This window comes from Sinocyclocheilus rhinocerous, unplaced genomic scaffold (genome assembly GCF_001515625.1).
Source record: "Sinocyclocheilus rhinocerous isolate Xijiao unplaced genomic scaffold, SAMN03320098_v1.1 scaffold1201, whole genome shotgun sequence".
Classification (NCBI taxonomy): domain Eukaryota; kingdom Metazoa; phylum Chordata; class Actinopteri; order Cypriniformes; family Cyprinidae; genus Sinocyclocheilus; species Sinocyclocheilus rhinocerous.
This window is the reverse complement of record NW_015654059.1, coordinates 539,874-557,287: the sequence shown is the minus strand read 5'-3', so window position 1 is coordinate 557,287 and position 17,414 is coordinate 539,874. Positions and strand designations below refer to the sequence as shown.

Genomic DNA, 17,414 nt, shown 5'->3' with positions numbered 1-17,414 from the left:
TGTCATTTAAGCACATTGCAACATCTAGACTAGTCCATGTTCAGCTAAGTAACACAAATTCAAAAGTCAAATAAAACAAACCAATAAAACATTTCATTCACGGGGATGAACACAGAAACTAGCCTCATTATGAAGACTCTTATTAAATGGATGTCAACTTATCTATAGTCTCTTAAGGTTGGAATACACTACACAATTTTTGCCTAATTTTCTAATTTTCCACTGATTTACAGTCTGGAGAAGTTCACAGTAGTTGCCAAAGGTCAGAGCCAGTCTGCAGATTTGAGTTGACAGATTCCACAGAAAATCAATTAACTTAACTTAAAGTGATAACCATCAGTTCATATTTAAAGTCTGTTTATGAAGTATTTACATTGAAGTTCAATGTGGAAGAGCTTAAAGAGAGCACACTGAGCTTAATGGGAGCAGAAACAATTTTTAATAAATTTCATGTAATATATATTAAAATGACAAGATTTTGCATTCAATTCGATCAGTTATATATTCATAATGAAATGTCATTTAAGCACATTGCAACATCCAGACTAGTCCACATTCAGCTAAGTAACCCAAATTCAAAAAACTACTATTAACAATATCTATGAAATTATACTTTTTCTTATTGATGTCACACTTAAGCTGTGTGATTTTCATAGTAGTGTAAGTTACCCTTTAAGCTCACCTTAAAATAATATGAAATATTTAAAAAATACAGCAGTTTAAAACCACAGACCAGCAATAAACTATCAATTTATAATATTATGGATGTAAAAGTACAAGCCAGTAATGTCTGTGAAGTAATTTAACCGTGAGAGTCACGCGCCGAATTAATTCCCGCATCTCGCCAGAAGATGGCGCCCGCAGCTGATTAATCAATCCGTTCATTTTTACAAAGCGCTCATCCATGGCGTACAGCATATGTACAACACGGGTATAAATTCATTGTAAATTTATTATTAAATTGTTTGATTAGGGTTTATACATAATTTCCGTGACCGAGTTCAAGATAAATCCTTTAATCTTACTACTGGAGCTGCTAGTTTGCTAGTTTCAAATGATTAATAAACAGCAAGCACAAACTATGCAAAAGCGGCATTCCTTCCGGTGCACTCAGTGTCCGAATTCACTACTCGTTTTCATTCACTCCTTCTAGTGAACTGAATTAGTGACCTAATGTAGGGAATAGTGATTGAGGGTATAGGGGGCGATTTCGGACACAGCCCTGGAGACTCATATCTCAGTGTGCAATGATCTGATTGACTTGAAATGACAGGAGGTATGTAGTAACAAACACATCAGTTTGTTAAGACATCAAGTATGATAATACATTATTTTTTCTTTTTATAATCTGAGCCCAAATATGGAAGTGTGCTTAATGGGTACGTGAGCTTAATAGGTAAGTTTACCCTAATTCTCATTATACAGTAATATTCATCTTTGATTGTAGATTTAATGTCCACATATTATCTTGCTCCTAATAGGGTGAGTTCAGTAAATATAAGACAATTACGTTTAAAGACACACAGTTTTTCTTGGTTTCGGACCATGTTGGTCATTTATAGTCAGGCCTGAGATCAACCTGGTCGACCTGGTGGATTAAGCTGGTTAGATCTTTTAGACCACCTTGGAGCAGTAACAAAACAGAAGCTACCATGTGACAAAACCAGTTTGACCAGTTTAAGCAGACAGGAACATTCATAGAAGAAAATGATATAAAGTCTATTTAGGAGGGCTGTGGCATCACAAACAACTTTGAAAGCTGAGAATACATTATTTTTCTGGCAACTATGCAAAAGAGACATTTGCATTCAGAGTCACTTTCCAGTTTGAATGGAACTGCATTGTGATACAAGACAATATAACCAGGAAAGTAAACATTGCATTGCGCTTCTGAATGAATGAGACATCTAGCATGTCTTCAAAAACATAACTTACTTTTGTCTCTCTGTCTCTTGTGTAGCACAAGGGGACCAACTAGAAATAAAAATGTCAACATAGACATAAAAGAGACAGAAATAGATAACGAAGAGAAGGAAAACAAACCTCTTCGCATGTATATCATGACTGAATTGTTATGCTCCGCTCTCCTCACGGCAGCTGTACGTCCACTTTACGTGAAGGTGAAGAAATACAGGTTATTCAACACATCACATTAGTAATCTATCATTGGATCAATTTCTGTCTTTAAAAAAATTTTCAGCGTTGTCCTTGCTGATCTAATTGATTGAAATTGCTCTAGACTTTAGACTGTAGAGTTAGGCTGACTAATGACAGTGCAAAGGTAGTGCATTGTATTTAAACCATTCTGTCCAACTTGGTTAACTCGTTTTTTAGGATTCCGGCTAAAGCACAATCTAGTTTGTCAGCTTGCATGCGAATAAGTTTGCTCTCGTTCCTGACTACCTTTAAGTACAAAATTGAGAAAAGAAACACACGTAGACTTGAAATTATACTAAAAAAAGTAGTATAACGCAGTATATCCTACTCATTTAAAAGAACGATTCCCTTCTTATGTCCATGTAGTATTTACAAGTAATTACTATGACAAAGAAGACAGTTGTCCGTTTGTGGACGCCGTAGCCTCGCGGCTGTTTGCGTTTGTAGTTCTGCGTTGGCGTGTCTGTCATTCGGCAGCCAACCCGCTAGATGGCGGTGTCGACTACAGGAGCACAACATCTGCGTCATTCTTCTTCTTCTTCTTTTGTGTTTAATGGCGGTTGGCAAACCAGCTTAAGGTGCATTTCCGCCACCTACTGGGATGGAGTGTGATGCCTCCATGAACGAATATATTATATACTACTAATATTTAAAAAAAAACTAAATTCTTCTAATCAAATCTGTACTTTTTCCTTTTATTCCCATCTTGTCTAATTTAACTAAAAGTCCCTCTTTCTACAGCATATCATAGGCTTTTTCCACATCATAAAACACACCTACCAACACCTCCTTATTCACTATTGCCTTTCTAATGTCAGATTCTAGACATATTATTGCATCCATTGTATTACGCCCTTTTCTAAAGCCACTCTGATATGAACATATTAGATTTTTCTTTTCTATTACATAATTTAATCGGCTAATATTATCATTCTCTCCATCACTTTGCATAAATTAGATGTTAAAGAAATTGGTCTATAATTTGATGCTTTTGAGTGATCCTTTCCAGGCTTTCCAATTGGAATTATCACTCCGTGTTTCCAAGAGGTAGGGAGTTTTCCTAACTCCCATACCTTATTAAAAAACTCTAAAATAATGTTCAGAGACACATCTGAAACATGTTTTATCATTTCATAACATATTTCGTCTTTTCCTGGCGATGTATGTTTCACCCCGTGTAACACCTGCTTCAGTTCATACATTGTACTGCTTCAGTTCATACATTGTAAGATCTGTATCCCATGTGCATCCAGATGGCACTTTTCGAACCAACACATTAGGATTCTCTTTCAAAATGTGTTCCCTCTGTACTTTCATACTTTCCGATATATTATTATTACTATGAACCTTAACGAATGCTTCTACTAACTCCTCTGCCTTTTCTTCATTAGTCATTATATATCTACCCTCTTTTATTAAAACTGGAATACTTTTATACATCTGTTTCCCACCCATCTTCCTAACCATCTTCCACATATCACTTATATCTACATTTAGACCAATTTCATCACAGAATTGTCTCCAGTAATTTCTTTTAGTTATCCTTATTACTTTTCTTACCACTGCTTGAGTTCTCTTGTAATTTATAAAATCATCAAAAGAATGTGATTTTTTTACTTTTCTTAAAGCTCTGTTTCTGGTTTTAATTACTTCACTACATTTTTCTGTCCACCATGGTACAGCCTTTTTCATTCTTGCCCCTTTACTTTTCCCTATTATCTCTTGTGCTGAACTACACAGAATCATATTTATTTTATTATTCACATCCTCTACATCTTCAGAACTAAACTACCCACATCTGTCATTGTCACATCACACTGACCATACCACATCAATTTGGTAACAGTGCCACCTTCTGGTCAAAATTGATAAACCATTAAATCATATTACTAATGACTGAATTTATGATTTTTCAGCCAGTTTGAGTAAAATCACCTTAAAATGTCTTTAATTTCATTGTTGCATTTGGTCTGATCCTCCCTGCCATGCTTGCTCCTCATTCTGCCTCTGTTGTGCTTGGCCCCTTAATTGCTGCTTGCAGCTATATTTTTCATTTTTCAATCACACTGGTTTGTAGCACAAATAGTTTTACTGTTTATTGTACTTTGTTATTCTTCTAGCTATTTACCTATATTGGCTAATAATGTAATAACAGCACTCTTGTTCACACTTAATTAAACAGATTTGAACACGAAGGTAAGCAAATGCTGACAGAATTTTCTTTTTTTTTTCTTTTTCTTTTTTTTTTGTCTCTTTATAGTGTATTGTATGTACATTGTGCTGAATCATACCAAAAAGGGGAAAAAAGTAATTTCTAAACCCTTCAAGTGTTTTCATTAGTCAGCTACTACTGGTGGATTATAGCTGGATTTCATTTATACATTGAGATACTGCAAACTATTCATGTCATTCCCTTTTTCTAACTCTGATCTAAATTTATAGGGTTCCCAAGAATGCCAAACAGGCAGACAGAAAGCCATCCTCCACACAGAGCCAAATAAGATACCTTTACAACAATGTGATTGAATAGCATTCATTATCATTACATCAGTGTTCACAATCTTATACTTGCCCTGGCATAATTTTCATTCAGCACACCACATAAATAAGAAACCAATGATTAAACATTTTATTTGAGGCAGAAAAAGACATTATGTTTTTATCTAAGGCATACTGCAACATGGAAACAAGCAAAGATATGCCTGTTCTGCAATAAGGTATCTTTTTTTTTTTTAAATTGTTACATGAAAGTTTAGATATTCTGTTACAATGACAGTTATATTTAACTAGAAGTATTTTTTAAAATGTTAAAAAAAAATTACAGTGTATTAATATAAAAGTTATCCTCCAGTCAGTAGATTGCTCAGATGAAATTGCTAATTTTTTCCTGACCAATTCTCATACGGTCCAGACGAGCATGTAGGTCTCTGCGCTTTTTACCAACATCAGAGTCCTCGAACAGGAGCTCGCTCACATTTGCCCCATCCAGTAAACTCAACATGTCAATAGACAGGAGGTGAGCAGTTTGCTTCAGCATGAAAAGAGTGATCATCATGGGCAGTTGGTCAGCCATCCGCTGCACCACAATCTGAAAGAAAATCAAAGAGCTGCTAAGCACTGCAGTCCATTCAGTCTCTGAAAAGAGCTTCATATTTGTTACAGAAAACTAAGAAAACCTCATAATACCTCATAATATGCTTGCAGCATTTCACCGTACTTGCATTTTTTGTCAAAGAGAGGTAACTGCTCTTCTGAAAATGTCTCTTTGGTAATTTCTTTCAGGCTCTTCAAGTAGATGGGATCTTGAGTGAAGATCATGTCTTCCATTTCAAACTGCTCTGAGATCCTTTTCTCCGCCTTTTCTTGCTGGACTGATTGAATGTTGTAAATTTTGTCCTAAAAAAAATGAAAAAGTACAGAGAAAACTTGATGGACAATCATTCAGTTTTGTTTACCACTAATCAAGAGCAATATTTACCTTCGTGATATCTAGAAGAACAGGGTAGTTCTGGAAACACTGATTGACTACATCAGTAAACTGCTTGATGACGATGCCTTCAGGAAAAATACATAAATTAAAAAAGGCAAATAGTCTCACAAACCAGATGTGCTAAAACTACAAATACATTCCAAGTGGCATTCAGATGTGATCTAATCTTTTGGTCTTATATTGGAAACCAGAAAGATGTTAAACATGAAGATACCTTTGATGGCACTGAGTAAGTCAATGGCAGGTTCTTTAAGTGTGGCCACATGCTTCTGCAGAACCACCTCAAACATTTTGTAGTTGCTGAAGCCGAGCAGTTCCCTCCCTCTGTAATTCTGGTTAAATGTTATTTCCTCTTCCGGCAAATTATTAACTTGTTTGGGAGCAAAACAGATTTATTTTAATCAATTGACTAAAATAAAACGCAACAGTAAATTTAAACTTATATTATGTTTCTTAAATATGAAAATATACTGACAAGATGGCTTTCTCTCATTAAGATGATCATTCCACTTCTTAAATTCCATCCGGAGCTGGACAAATAAATTTTCTTCAATGATCAGCTCTCCTGCTGATATGTACTTGATTTGGTTAATGAACCCTATTAAAGTCTATGAGTGTAAAAATAACATTTGTTACATAAAAAGTATGTTATATAATAATAACATTAATCATATAGAAATATAACAAAAATGGATGAAATTTATTTAAATAATTTGTTTAGGTGATCCTGGAGGATATCGTCATCATCGCAATAATTTATTCTAATCATTGCTGTTCCACAATTATTGGCAAAAATGTAAATTCTAACCTTGTGGCTGTATCTGACAAAACTGAGTATATCTAGTGACATTCTTGGACCCAAAATAATAATTATGAGAAGCAATAAGATGTGATGGACTGAGATAATTCAATTCTTACTTCAGTGAGGAATTTTTTGGCCCCCTTAGGGTCTTGTGGTGGTCCAGCCTCACACTCTTTGAGGTCATTCCTCAGGTCCCACACCTGCTTTTTTATCTGCTCATTGAGCTGAGGCAGGGATTTCTCACAAAAATGAGTGAAAAAAAATAAATAAATTACATGAACAGTGATATAGACTCAAAATGAATGAGATTCATTTTGCCATTTCGATCTTTTTCACATTGCATATGAGGTGTGTGAATGAGGTGTGTGTTCTTAGTCAAGAATATTAAACTGCAAACACAAGGGGTTAAAAAGATCAGAGGAAATGCATCAGTGGGAATTTATGACTGATTTTGCTTTCAAAACTGTAAATTTAAATTTCAAAAGTATAAGTCTGAATCCCTGATGTTTAGAAACTTACTTTAATATGATCAACGAGATGCTGAGTCAATTTGACAGCAAGACTTTTAATAGTCGCTTTGTCCTCATTCAAGAGGCATCTGTTGAAAAAGTAAAGGCACTTTTTGTCTTTTTGTAAGGTGGCATAGCTTGATAAGCAGGTATTATTACATTTTTGAGAGCAAAAGATTAAATAATCTTTTCAGATTGTAACCTGAAAAAATTGTGTTTCTGGAAGAAATCTCTCTCTTTTTGTGCTGCCTCCTCCAGAGAAATTTTCTCATTGATCTGATGTTGTCCTCTACACTTCACCATGATGTAACCTTTGCGGAGCGGAATCGTTTTGTTCTGGGCAATGTCCATAATTGTTGTCTCTGTTCCCCTGTCTATGAGGTCTGGCTTGGTCAAAATGCCTGTGAGAATGAAAAAATCTTATTTGTAAAATCTGCATTTGCTGACAGAAGTGCTAAAAGATATTTGGTGACATTGGAGATGTTCTGCTTCATTACCGACAGTTCTTTTGCCCTCAGGATCTACTTTTTGTGCCATGATTAATGCTTCTGTTGTTGCAATGTCAATGTTACAAGGGACCACTACCATGTTTATAGTCTCTTGCTTCTCAATATATTTCATGATCAGACGTTTGATCTACAAGACATGAAGGCAAGACATGAAGTTTTAAAACTGGATAAGTCTGGTACTGAATGTGGCATACAAAATCAGATTATATCACCGACCTGTTTTTCAATATCATCTGGTTGTCCGTTTACTGGGACTCGGGCAATTCCAGGTAGATCGATCAGTGTGAGGTCACACACATCTGGTGACATGACCTCTAAAGTGATGAGCTCATCACATATTCCTACCCCTCTTCCTGCCAGCTCATTCTGGGCTGTAACACACACATTGCAAAATGTGTTTCTCAACACACTGTAACAGAGAGCTATTTGCTACAAATACAAATTGACTATGCCCTGGGTCCTAGGTAGACCCATTTGACACAATTGTTCACGACACCCTCACTAAATGATTTTTGCTTGGATTTTTCCATTCAGTGGCTTCCAACTGTGGTCCACCCAAAGAGAATTTGGTAATTTACCAAATTGATGTAATTTATTAAACGATAATAATAATAAATGTCTTATTTCACTATAACTTTTTGTATTTGGTTAAAAAATGATTAAACGTGAGTTTTCATGGTCAATTACAGGCAGGTTCTGAATTTTCCCTCTTCCTATAGGTGCATACATTAAGCTTACCAAAATGATGATTCGTCAATTTCTGTTCAATTCTGTTCAATTTTCTTCAATTCCACAATGTTATGTTTGCGTATGTTTGAGTGCGTTTGTGGAGTTGAATTTGAAAACAGTGAAACAAATATCAATCAATGAGACTGATAGGGGAACAAGGAACACCGGGGTGTGATCTGTGTATTCAGAGACTGTGGTGAGAAGGATTAAAAAGAGTGCAAAAGAGAATGGATGCGGGCTCGCTGTCAGTCTATTTACAAGCCGAAATAGGACGGCGGTACTCAGATATTGTTGGGAGGGGAGTGTCGTTCGCGGTCGTTTAGGGCTTCGGCGATGAAGATAGATAGATAGCGGGGAAGGAGTGAGAGTAGGCTGATTTATACTTCCGCGTCGGACCTATGCCGTAGCCTTTACGCCGTAGGCTATGCGTCAGTTCCCTTTCGATTCGTTCACTTCGACATTGCATTACTATGCTTATGGTGAAACCCTTCCTCCAAATACTACTGAAGCCTTATTGAATCACACTAGTGAAACTGGCCAATGGTGTTCAAGCAGGAGCGAAATATGAGGGGCTCCCCTCTCTATATAAGGCAGCGCTTGTACGTCATCCATTCAGAATCTTTTCCTTCAGCCAACCTTCTACGAGAAGCAAGAAGCCTATCATCAAGAGTACTCACCGTGATCTACACGCTGCAGCGGACACGCCTTCTCTCCCCTGCTGTGTTCCGGTGAGCTTCGGACAAGGATGACCTCTCGCGATTGCCTCTCCTGCGCGGAGCCAATCAAACTCTCCGATGGCGTTTGATGAGCTTGGTTTGGAGTGGGCGCCTCCTGCCGAGCCGGCCAGAAGCCGTCTGGACGAGTGGTACCTCCAGTCAGACCGCGGACGAAAGGACACCCCGCGGAGGCCCGGCACCTTTTTCCCGGAGGTGCACGATGAAATAGTAAAGTCGTGGAACGCGCCGCTCACCAGTCGAGTGCACAATCTGGGATCCTCCCTCGTTGATGAGCTCGGTTTGGAGGGGGCGCCTCCTGCCGAGCCGGCCAGAAGCCGTCTGGACGAGTGGTACCTCCAGTCAGACCGCGGACGAAAGGACACCCCGCGGAGGCCCGGCACCTTTTTCCCGGAGGTGCACGATGAAATAGTAAAGTCGTGGAACGCGCCGCTCACCAGTCGAGTGCACAATCTGGGATCCTCCCTCCTGTCAGCTGTGGACGGCGCTGACCGAGTGAGGTATGTTAAACTTCCCCCCGTGGAGGAAGCCGTTGCTGCCCACCTCTGTCCTGCAGCCGCGGCGAACTGGAGAGTGAGAAACAACGCGTCTCTCCCTTCTAAACCTTGTCGCGCCACCGCAAACTTTGCTGGCAAGGCTTTCTACGCGGCAGGCCAGGCAGCTTCAGCACTGCACGTCATGGCAATACTCCAGGTGTATCACGCCAAACTTCTCAAGTCTCTGGATGAGGGTGGCCCGGACCCTGAAGTCTTCAAAGAGCTCCGACGTGCCACGGATCTGGCCCTCAAAGCGACGCAAGTTACAGCTCGCGCAATCGGCCACAACATGGGAAATCTTGTAGTGCTGGATCGTCACCTGTGGCTTACCCTGACTGAGTTGAAAGACTCAGAGAAGACAGCCCTTCTGGGCACACCCGTGAATCCATCAGGTCTCTTTGGAGCGGTGGTGGAGACGTTCCCGGAGCGCTTCGTCGAAGCGCAGAAACAGTCTAAGGCCATTAGCCACTTCCAGCCAAAACGCGCCGGTCCGAAACCTCCTACGCATTCCCGCTCCTCCTCAGCACAGCGCGCGGGAAGACCACATGCCTCTTCTGCTGCAGTTCGGCGCGAATATGAGATGGCGGTGAGGCCAAGACAGCAATGGCCAAAGCGCCATCAGGGCTCCAATAGTGAGAGGCCCCGCCCTGACAGAGGCGGTAGGCCACCGGCACCAGAATCGGGCACACCCGTGAATCCATCAGGTCTCTTTGGAGCTGCGGTGGAGACGTTCACGGAGCGCTTCGTTGAAGCGCAGAAACAGTCTAAGGCCATTAGCCACTTCCAGCCAAAACGCGCCGGTCCGAAACCTCCTACGCATTCCCGCTCCTCCTCAGCACAGCGCGCGGGAAGACCACATGCCTCTTCTGCTGCAGTTCGGCGCGAATATGAGATGGCGGTGAGGCCAAGACAGCAATGGCCAAAGCGCCATCAGGGCTCCAATAGTGAGAGGCCCCGCCCTGACAGAGGCGGTAGGCCACCGGCACCAGAATCAAAGCCGCGTTCCTGACGCTGTCTCTCAGAGGAGGAAAGCTGCATCCAGCGCCGAAGACGAGCCACTGAATAAGTCTGCTCGCGCCACTGTGTGTGTTCACCACACCCCCTGCCTGTTGCGGGCGGCAAGAACGATTGTCATGTTTGTGTTTTGACTGTTCCACTATGCAGTGCAAAAAAATACAACACTTCAATATCAGGGCAATTTTCCTCCTTTCACTCCCCTCTCCCCCATCACTCACTCTCACACTCACCCCGCCCCCCAACGGCGAGTTATCCGTCACGGTGTGCAACCCGCCTCGCCCGCTGTCACAGTTCACAGAAGCATGGCAGACGCTGCCAGGGGTATCAGAGTGGGTTATGAAATCAATAAAGAACTGCTACACGCTTCAGTTCTTCCGCAGACCACCCCATTTCAACGGTGTGTTAATGTCCACTGTATGGGATCAGAATGCCTCAGTTCTGCGAGAGGAAATACACAATCTTCTCGCAAAACACGCTGTAGAGACAGTGCCCTTGCAGATCACGAGAGCGGCTTCTACAGTCGTTATTTTCTGGTGCCAAAGAAAGACGGCTGACTCCGCCCAATCTTGGATTTGAGACCGCTGAATCGCACGCTTTCGAAGCGCTCGTTCAAAATTATTACACTAAGGCAAATCCTCTCACACATCAGACCGGGCGATTGGTTTATCTCCGTGGATTTAAAGGATGCTTATTTCCACATTCAGGTAGCCACCCGCCACAGGCGCTTCCTGAGATTTGCATTCGAGGAGATAGCGTATCAATTCACGGTCCTACCCTTCGGCTTATCCCTAGCCCCTCGTACATTTACGAAGTGCATGGATGCTGCTCTCTCTCCTCTAAAGCAGAGCGGAATGCGCATCCTGATCTTAGCCCAATCAGAGAACGCGCTGCTCAGCAACAAGCTCAGACTTCTCGCTCATGTTCAGAGCTTAGGGCTGACTGTGAATATGCAAAAGAGCATGCTGGTACCGAGCCAGAACATCTCCTTTTTAGGAGTGGAGCTGAATTCAATCAATATGCGAGCGCGTCTGCCGGAGGAGCGCTCACAAAAACTGATCAGCTCTCTTGCAGTCTTCAAGTTAGGACACTCTCCCCCGCTGAAATGCTTTCAGAGGACACTTGGCCAGATGGCTGCCGCCTCAACAGTGTGCAAATTAGGACTCCTACATATGCGACCGCTTCAGCTCTGGCTGAAAAGAGCTGAAACTTGCGCGTACGAGTAATGCACGACTGCTTGAAAGCGCTGACCCCTTGGCGCGATATGACTCCGGATCGCAGTGGTGTTCCTATTGGCCAAGTGATCAGGAGAAAGACTGTTACGACAGATGCATCAAGCACGGGTTGGGGAGCCACATGCGGCAGCAGACCAGCCTTCGGGATTACACCCTTTGACAGTCAATATGATTTGGAGTGTATTTGGCAGGGAGGAGGTGGATTTTCACTGTTTTATTCACTGACACAGTCTCCCCTGGGAGTGAATTAGGACTCCTACATATGCGACCGCTTCAGCTCTGGCTGAAAAGAGCTGAACCTTGCGCGTACGAGTAATGCACGACTGCTTGAAAGCGCTGACCCCTTGGCGCGATATGACTCCGTATCGCCGTGGTGTTCCTATTGGCCAAGTGATCAGGAGAAAGACTGTTACGACAGATGCATCAAGCACGGGTTGGGGAGCCACATGCGGCAGCAGACCAGCCTTCGGGACGTGGTCAGAAACTGAGAAGTTGTGGCACATAAACTGTCTGGAGCTCCGTGCTGTACACCTAGCGCTCGAGTGCTTTCTCCCGGACATTCTCCACCGTCACGTTCTCATCAGGACGGACAGCATGACAGTGGTAGCGTTTATAAATCACCAAGGGGGTGTGAGCTCGCGGCCGCTGCTGCGGCTGGCGAGAGACCTTCTTCTGTATTCACTGACACAGTCTCCCCTGGGAGTGGATGCACTAGCTCACAGCTGGCCGAAAGTACGCAAGTATGCCTTTCCTCCAGTGAAACTTCTGCCTCGCGTGCTTTGCAAAATCAGAGAGGAAAGGGAATCTGTTCTGTTAGTGGCACCGAAATGGCCCAACCAGCCGTGGTTCCCAGAACTAGTGGAGATGCTGGTAGCCCCCCCATGGACTGTCCCACTGAAGAGAGACCTCCTCTCTCAAGCACAAGGAACGATATGGCACCCAAATACAGAGTCATGAAGCCTTCATGTCTGGCCGCTCAATGGGGCTTGCCAGTAACAGATGCACTTCCTCAGCACGTGTTGAACACTATCTCTGAGGCTAGGGCTCCTTCCACGAGGCATCTTTACGCACATAAATGGAGAGTTTTCACAAATTGGTGCGTACCGCGGAGTGAAGACCCATATAACTGCCCAATACCAATAATTCTTGCCTTCCTTCAAGAGCGATTTGATAGTGGTCGTATGCCATCCACATTGAAAGTGTATGTGGCCGCTATAATAGCCTTTCACGCACACATCGGTAATCGCCCAATCGGCAGAAATGACCTGATCATACGATTTTTAAAAGGAGCAAGAAGTACGTTTACGAAGTGCATGGATTCTGCTCTTTCTCCTCTGAAGCAGAGCGGACGATCTCGACGATTGGCTAGTCTTAGCCCAATCAGAGAGCGCGCTGCTCAGCGACAAGCTCAGACTTCTCGCTCATGTTCAGAGCTTAGGGCTGACTGTGAATATGCAAAAGAGCATGCTGGGGCCAGAACATCTCCTTTTTAGGAGTAGAGCTGAATTCAATCAATATGCGAGCGCGTCTTTCGGAAGAGCGCACACAAAAACTGATCAGCTCTCTCGCAGTCTTCAGGTTAGGGAACTCTCCCCCGCTGAAATGCTTTCAGAGGGCGCTCGGCCAGATGGCTGCCGCCTCAACAGTGTACAAATTAGGACTCCTACATATGCGACCGTTTCAGCTCTGGCTGAAAAGTTGCGTGCCACAGAGCGCATGGCGCGCGGGCACCTTACGCATACGAGTAACGCACGACTGCTTGAAAGTGCTGGCCCCTTGGCACGATATGACACTGTATCGCCGGGGTGTTCCTATTGGCCAAGTGACCAGGAGAAAAACTGTTACGACAGATGCATCGAGCACGGGTTGGGGAGCCGTATGCGACGGCAGACCAGCCTTAGGAACGTGGTCAGAAACTGAGAAGTTGTGGCACATAAACTGTCTGGAGCTCCGTGCTGTACACCTAGCGCTTGAGTGCTTTCTCCCGGACATTCTCCACCGTCACATTCTCATCAGGACGGACACCATGACAGTGGTAGCATTTATAAATCACCAAGGGGATGTGAGCTCGCGGCCGCTGCTGCGGCTAGCGAGAGACCTTCTTCTGTGGGCAGATCAACACCTCCGCTCCATCCGGGCAGTACATGTCCCCGGACGCAAGAATCACTGCGCAGACTTACTGTCGAGGGGCGGGGTGATCCACGGAGAGTGGAGATTACACCCTTTGACAGTCAATATGATTTGGAGTGTATTTGGCAGGGAGGAGGTGGATTTTCACTGTTTTATTCACTGACACAGTCTCCCCTGGGAGTGGAAACTTCTGCCTCGCGTGCTTTGCAAAATCAGAGAGGAAAGGGAATCTGTTCTGTTAGTGGCACCGAAATGGCCCAATCAGCCGTGGTTCCCAGAACTAGTGGAGATGCTGGTAGCCCCCCCGTGGTCTCAAGCACAAGGAACGATATGGCACCCAAATACAGAGTCATGAAGCCTTCATGTCTGGCCGCTCAATGGGGCTTGCCAGTAACAGATGCACTTCCTCAGCACGTGTTGAACACTATCTCTGAGGCTAGGGCTCCTTCCACGAGGCATCTTTACGCACATAAATGGAGAGTTTTCACAAATTGGTGCGTACCGCGGAGTGAAGACCCATATAACTGCCCAATACCAATAATTCTTGCCTTCCTTCAAGAGCGATTTGATAGTGGTCGTATGCCATCCACATTGAAAGTGTATATGGCCGCTATAACAGCCTTTCACGCGTACGTCGATAATCGCCCAATCGGCAGAAATGACCTGATCATACGATTTTTAAAAGGAGCAAGAAGGCTGAACCCTCCTCGCCCTTCCACCCTACCCACTTGGGACTTGGCGCTTGTACTTAAAGCTCTCACGGGACCCCCGTTTGAGCCCATGCAATCATGGACTGTCCCACTGAAGAGAGACCTCCTCTCTCAAGCACAAGGAACGATATGGCACCCAAATACAGAGTCATGAAGCCTTCATGTCTGGCCGCTCAATGGGGCTTGCCAGTAACAGATGCACTTCCTCAGCACGTGTTGAACACTATCTCTGAGGCTAGGGCTCCTTCCACGAGGCATCTTTACGCACATAAATGGAGAGTTTTCACAAATTGGTGCGTATCGCGGGGCGAAGACCCATATAACTGCCCAATAACAATAATTCTTGCCTTCCTTCAAGAGCGATTTGATAGTGGTCGTATGCCATCCACATTGAAAGTGTATGTGGCCGCTATAATAGCCTTTCACGCACACATCGGTAATCGCCCAATCGGCAGAAATGACCTGATCATACGATTTTTAAAAGGAGCAAGAAGGCTGAACCCTCCTCGCCCTTCCACCCTACCCACTTGGGACTTGGCGCTTGTACTTGAAGCTCTCACGGGACCCCCGTTCGAGCCCATACAATCAGCGAGCTTGCAAGCGCTCTCTCTCAAGACAATTGACGACTTGTGAATTTAATTCAGGCCAGGTGATTGCAGACTCACCTTGAAGCCTAGAAAAGGTTATGTGCCTAAAGTGCTTTTGACTCCATTTAAAGCGCAGGTCATAACACTATCTGCTTTCCGCCCCCCGAAACACTGGCCGGGTCAGAGCCGCTTAATACACTCTTGCTGTGCCCTGTACGAGAGACCTCCTCTCTCAAGCACAAGGAACGATATGGCACCCAAATACAGAGTCATGAAGCCTTCATGTCTGGCCGCTCAATGGGGCTTGCCAGTAACAGATGCACTTCCTCAGCACGTGTTGAACACTATCTCTGAGGCTAGGGCTCCTTCCACGAGGCATCTTTACGCACATAAATGGAGAGTTTTCACAAATTGGTGCGTACCGCGGAGTGAAGACCCATATAACTGCCCAATACCAATAATTCTTGCCTTCCTTCAAGAGCGATTTGATAGTGGTCATAGAGCGCTCTAGACAGTTCAGACTCTCGGAGCAGCTATTTGTATGCTTTCGAGGGCGCACAAAAGGCCTGCCTGTGTCCAAGCAAAGGCTGTCACACTGGATCGTCGACGCAATTGCTTTGGCTTATAGCTCTAAGGGCGTGGAATGTCCTATAGGGGTTCGTGCCCACTCCACCCGCAGGCTCGCGTCCTCATGGGCGTGAACAAATGGCATATCTATTCAGGACATTTGCATGGCGGCAGGCTGGTCGTCACCCAACACTTTTGCAAGGTTTTATAACCTAGATGTATCGTCGCTTGCCTCACATGTGCTGTCAGTGCGAGCGGCACACCCGCCTTCTCAGCCTCCGTTATGATCTGAGCTGCATGCCTAGTGGTTTCGACCAGGTCGTATTCACCCCTGTACTGACGCGCCACCAATCCAATGCTGCTCCCTATCAGCTCATCACATTGTTATGATATAGTTCATCGCGCCTTTTAGGACTTGATCACCATCATACTCATCATACGCATCACAACCACTGATATATATAATGTTCTCAATTATAGATCAGTGATCAATGAACAAACTTCAACTGGTCTATTTATGTGATGGCGCCGGCGCCGGCACCGCCACCATTTCATATTCTCTGTTTTACCAGCGTTAACTCCGCCCCTGGTGTGACGCGGCATCGCCTAGTCGCCGGGCCCCCTTTGACTTTTACATGGTTTCGACTAGGTCCTGTAGACTGAACTGTGTTTACCAAGAGCGCCAATATCATTGCCGCTCTCATTGTGGTTCCGTATGTGAAACTTGACATACTTAGGCTGCGTTCCACTCCACTTTTAGACATGCACTCGCGAACTTCCCTAAGCATTTCCCCTCGGGGGAATCCCCGCTGCCATTTTGAAGTGCGTTCCACTTCATGAAGTGGACGAGGGAAGTTTATATGGACAGACCCTCGACAACAGTTAAGCACCCTTTTGAAAAAAGATGTGGGACGTGTGTTAAGATAGCAGGTTGATGATTTAAGGTGCTGTACTATTTCTTCCAAAATTTTGCTATCAATTTCTTCAAAAGCAGACATAGTATCTTCTTTTTGATATTGTGGTCGAATCTGTCTAACCTCTGCATAACTTGGGGATGTGCTAATCGCCTTCCTGATATTATTGATCTTCTCAGAAAAGAAGGAAGCAAACTCATTGCATTTGCTGTCGGCATAGTAAGCATAGTAATGCAATGTCGAAGTGAACGAATCAAAAGGGAACGCTCTCGGTTACTCACGTAACCTCGGGAACGAGACATTGCCGTGTCAGCTAGCTCAGGGTCTTAGAAGTTGCTTCAGTCAAGATTCTGAATGGATGACGTACAAGCACTGCCTTATACAGAAAGGGGAGCCCCTCATATTTCGCTCGCTTGAACGCCATTGCGTTTTCATTTATACTTCTGCGTCGTTGTCCGCGTCGATGTGCAGTACACATGTGACGGCGGCAAATAAATATCAAATCATCAAATCATTATTTAAAACTACAAAAGGAGACAACAACGGAACAGGAGAAGATGGCATACTTTCAATCTCCACAAGGACTTGTACCACGGCAGATCAACGTTGTTTGTCGCGGACAACTACTGATGTATAATGCTATGTAGCATAATAAATAAGTTCTTTACTTTGTTTTATTTTATATAAGAATGTGTAACATTAAAATATATTAAAGTGCACATAAACACACACAAAACTCAAGTACATATGGAGGGAGGGGTTCTTGCAGACCAATCACAGCGCTTGCGGTC

At 43.8% G+C, this 17,414-nt stretch overlaps 2 protein-coding genes across 4 annotated transcripts in view; both read right to left on the bottom strand.

Moving 5' to 3' along the window:
* The window catches only part of LOC107716694 (protein FAM3C-like), a 5,044-nt gene extending 2,404 nt beyond the window's left edge, over window positions 1–2,640 (bottom strand). The window contains exons 1-3 of one of the 3 annotated variants that reach the window (XM_016523205.1): window positions 2,486–2,640; window positions 2,044–2,108; window positions 1,936–1,974 (exon numbers count right to left, since the gene is read on the bottom strand). In XM_016523205.1, the coding sequence (XP_016378691.1) occupies window positions 1,936–1,974; window positions 2,044–2,062 (58 nt within the window). In that variant the 5' untranslated portion in view covers window positions 2,063–2,108; window positions 2,486–2,640. Of the gene's footprint in view, window positions 1–1,935; window positions 1,975–2,043; window positions 2,447–2,485 lie in introns of those variants that run through there. The other 2 variants (XM_016523207.1, XM_016523206.1) reach the window with 2 other exon arrangements.
* A 2,368-nt stretch (window positions 2,641–5,008) lies between these two features.
* Window positions 5,009–17,414, bottom strand: part of LOC107716692 (interferon-induced GTP-binding protein Mx3-like) — a 25,058-nt gene continuing 12,652 nt past the window's right edge. Inside the window, exons 5-14 of the mRNA XM_016523201.1 lie at window positions 7,684–7,838; window positions 7,456–7,594; window positions 7,161–7,359; window positions 6,969–7,047; window positions 6,566–6,688; window positions 6,123–6,255; window positions 5,862–6,017; window positions 5,636–5,712; window positions 5,344–5,553; window positions 5,009–5,245 (exon numbers count right to left, since the gene is read on the bottom strand). Coding sequence (XP_016378687.1) covers window positions 5,021–5,245; window positions 5,344–5,553; window positions 5,636–5,712; window positions 5,862–6,017; window positions 6,123–6,255; window positions 6,566–6,688; window positions 6,969–7,047; window positions 7,161–7,359; window positions 7,456–7,594; window positions 7,684–7,838 — 1,496 coding nt within the window. The 3' untranslated portion in view covers window positions 5,009–5,020. The remainder of the gene's footprint in view (window positions 5,246–5,343; window positions 5,554–5,635; window positions 5,713–5,861; window positions 6,018–6,122; window positions 6,256–6,565; window positions 6,689–6,968; window positions 7,048–7,160; window positions 7,360–7,455; window positions 7,595–7,683; window positions 7,839–17,414) is intronic.